General features: G+C 42.2%; 1 protein-coding gene across 1 annotated transcript; it reads left to right on the plus strand.

Annotated features, from left to right (window-relative positions):
- The first annotated feature begins 212 nt into the window (after window positions 1–212).
- On the plus strand, window positions 213–1087 carry LOC111550683 (ATP-dependent Clp protease proteolytic subunit, mitochondrial). Its single transcript, XM_023224196.3, has one exon. It carries the CDS (start codon window positions 213–215, stop codon window positions 1017–1019), a length of 807 nt encoding a protein of 268 aa, XP_023079964.1. The 3' UTR covers window positions 1020–1087.
- The last annotated feature ends 1314 nt before the right edge of the window (window positions 1088–2401 follow it).

Genomic DNA, 2401 nt, shown 5'->3' on the forward strand with positions numbered 1-2401 from the left:
ACTGATGTGTTTTACCATGTTAAAATGTTAGAAAAAAATATTACAGAAAGTTCTGAAATGCATGTATTATTTCTCAAACAACCTTTTAAGATGTTTAGCAACCTCACTAAAATATAGAAATTAATAAATATTTCCTCAATAAGTTATACAATACATAACAGCAAAGAAGATAATTTTAAATAATGGAATATAAAGTCAGGAATAAGACATTAATGCCCATTGCGGCATGCAGGTACCCCGCGCTGGGGCCTCGCCTCGCCGCTCACTTTCCAGCGCAGCGGCCGCCACAGCGGACACCCCAAAACGGGCTGGCCCTGCAGCGGAGCCTGCACGCAACAGCGGCCCGGGCTCTCCCGCTCATGCCCATCGTGGTGGAGCAGAGGGGTCGCGGCGAGCGCGCCTATGACATCTACTCGCGGCTGCTGCGGGAGCGCATCGTGTGCGTCATGGGCCCGATCGATGACAGCGTTGCCAGCCTTGTTATCGCACAGCTCCTCTTCCTGCAGTCCGAGAGCAACAAGAAGCCCATCCACATGTACACCAACAGCCCTGGTGGTGTGGTGACTGCGGGCCTGGCCATCCACGACACGATGCAGCACATCCTCGACCCTATCTGCACCTGGTCCGTGGGCCAGGGCGCCAGCATGGGCTCCTGGCTTCTCGCCGCCGGCAGCCCGGGCGTGCGCCACTCGCTCCCCAACTCCCGTATCATGATCCACCAGCCCTCAGGAGGCGCCCGGGGCCAAGCCACAGACATTGCCATCCAGGCAGAGGAGATCATGAAGCTCAAGAAGCAACTCTATAACATCTATGCCAAGCACACCAAACAGAGCCTGCAGGTGATCGAGTCCGCCATGGAGAGGGACCGCTACATGAGCCCCATGGAGGCCCAGGAGTTCGGCATCTTAGACAAGGTTCTGGTCTACTCTCCCCGGGATGGTGAGGATGAGCCCACGCTGGTGCAGAAGGAGCCTGTAGAAGCAGCACCAGTGGCAGAACCTGTCCCAGCTAGCACCTGAGAGCTGGTCCTCCTCTCCGGAATCACATGGAGGGGCCAGGGGCCAGCCAGACCCCCAGCTGGGCCCTGCTCACCGCTTGCAGCTGGGCCTGGAGGGGCCCCTTGAGGAACTTTTAATTTGCAAGAGTGCCCCCTATGGACGGGGCATTCCAGCTGAGACACTGTGATTTTAAATTAAATCTTTGTGGTCTTTAAAAAAAAAAAAACAAAAGATATTAATGCCCATTGATTTAACTTTTATTGAAATGTTATCTAAAATATAATTACAAATATAAAACTGAAATAATTGCTTCAAATATTGCAAATAGGAAACTAAAACTGTAAATATGTATATTATTTTTGTAGAATGCCAGACATCTACAAAAATCTTTCAGAAATGAAAAACAAAAACAAAACAATGGAAAATTCAGAATGGTTGCTGGTTATGGAGTTGGGAAATGTACAATTGAATAATTTTACAAACAAACAGTAACCAGTTTGATAATGAATCTGGCAATAACAGTAACGAGCCTAAAATATACACACTTATCTTTAACAGAAAATGTGTATTACTTATAAAATAAATGGCAATGTTTCACAAAGGGGAATGAAAGCACACCTGAATGAAAGAAATAACCCATCTTAGGGAGATTTAATAGTGTAACAAAACTAACTGTTTTTGCATTTTTTTAAATAGACGTGATAAGTAGAAACAACCAAGTGGTTATTTTTACCTGATGTAAAAGTAACTGCTTCAAAGTTACAACAATTATCCAAAGATTCCACGGTTTGTACATACATTGATTCTGAAAGTATATTGCGTGTCTCAAAGATGACCCAAAAGTCATCTAAAGTGCAAATCCCTTCCCTAATTCTTAGCATTTAACAATGTACAATTCCATAGAGTTACAATTTTATGTACCAATAAAGGCTACTAACCGGTTAGACTCTAAACAAGTGTTTTATAGTAGAAATTGGTATGTTACCAGATACTTTTCAACTTCAATATTCTATTAAGAAAGTTGGATTTTTCTTCCTAGAAATTCAGGCTCAGGATAGTGGCAATTTTAGTATTTGGGCATCACCAGTGTGCTTTGAGTATGTCACAATTTTTAATTACTCTTATGTTTGATTTCTAATAATAAATTACTATTAGTATATTTTATAGTTATCAGTTTAGTTGTGGGCTGTTTATTTAAACTTATAGCTATGTTGTGTATTTACATTAACTATATTTATGAACATTATTCAAACTTTGACACATAAATTCAATGCAGTTCATGAATCTCTTCATATGAAGAATTTTTCTTTAAAAACAGTTGAGAGAAGGAAGAGAAACTGGGTGGTTTTGCTTACTTAAGATGATACACAGATCTAAAGAAAAAAAGAGAGAGATTCTCAAGT

The sequence above is a fragment of the Piliocolobus tephrosceles genome, chromosome 18, assembly GCF_002776525.5.
Source record: "Piliocolobus tephrosceles isolate RC106 chromosome 18, ASM277652v3, whole genome shotgun sequence".
Classification (NCBI taxonomy): Eukaryota; Metazoa; Chordata; class Mammalia; order Primates; family Cercopithecidae; genus Piliocolobus; species Piliocolobus tephrosceles.

Excerpts from the sequence above, each read along its gene's own strand:
- LOC111550683 (XM_023224196.3), top strand. The coding sequence starts at position 213 with ATGCCCATTGCGGCATGCAGGTACCCCGCGCTGGGGCCTCGCCTCGCC.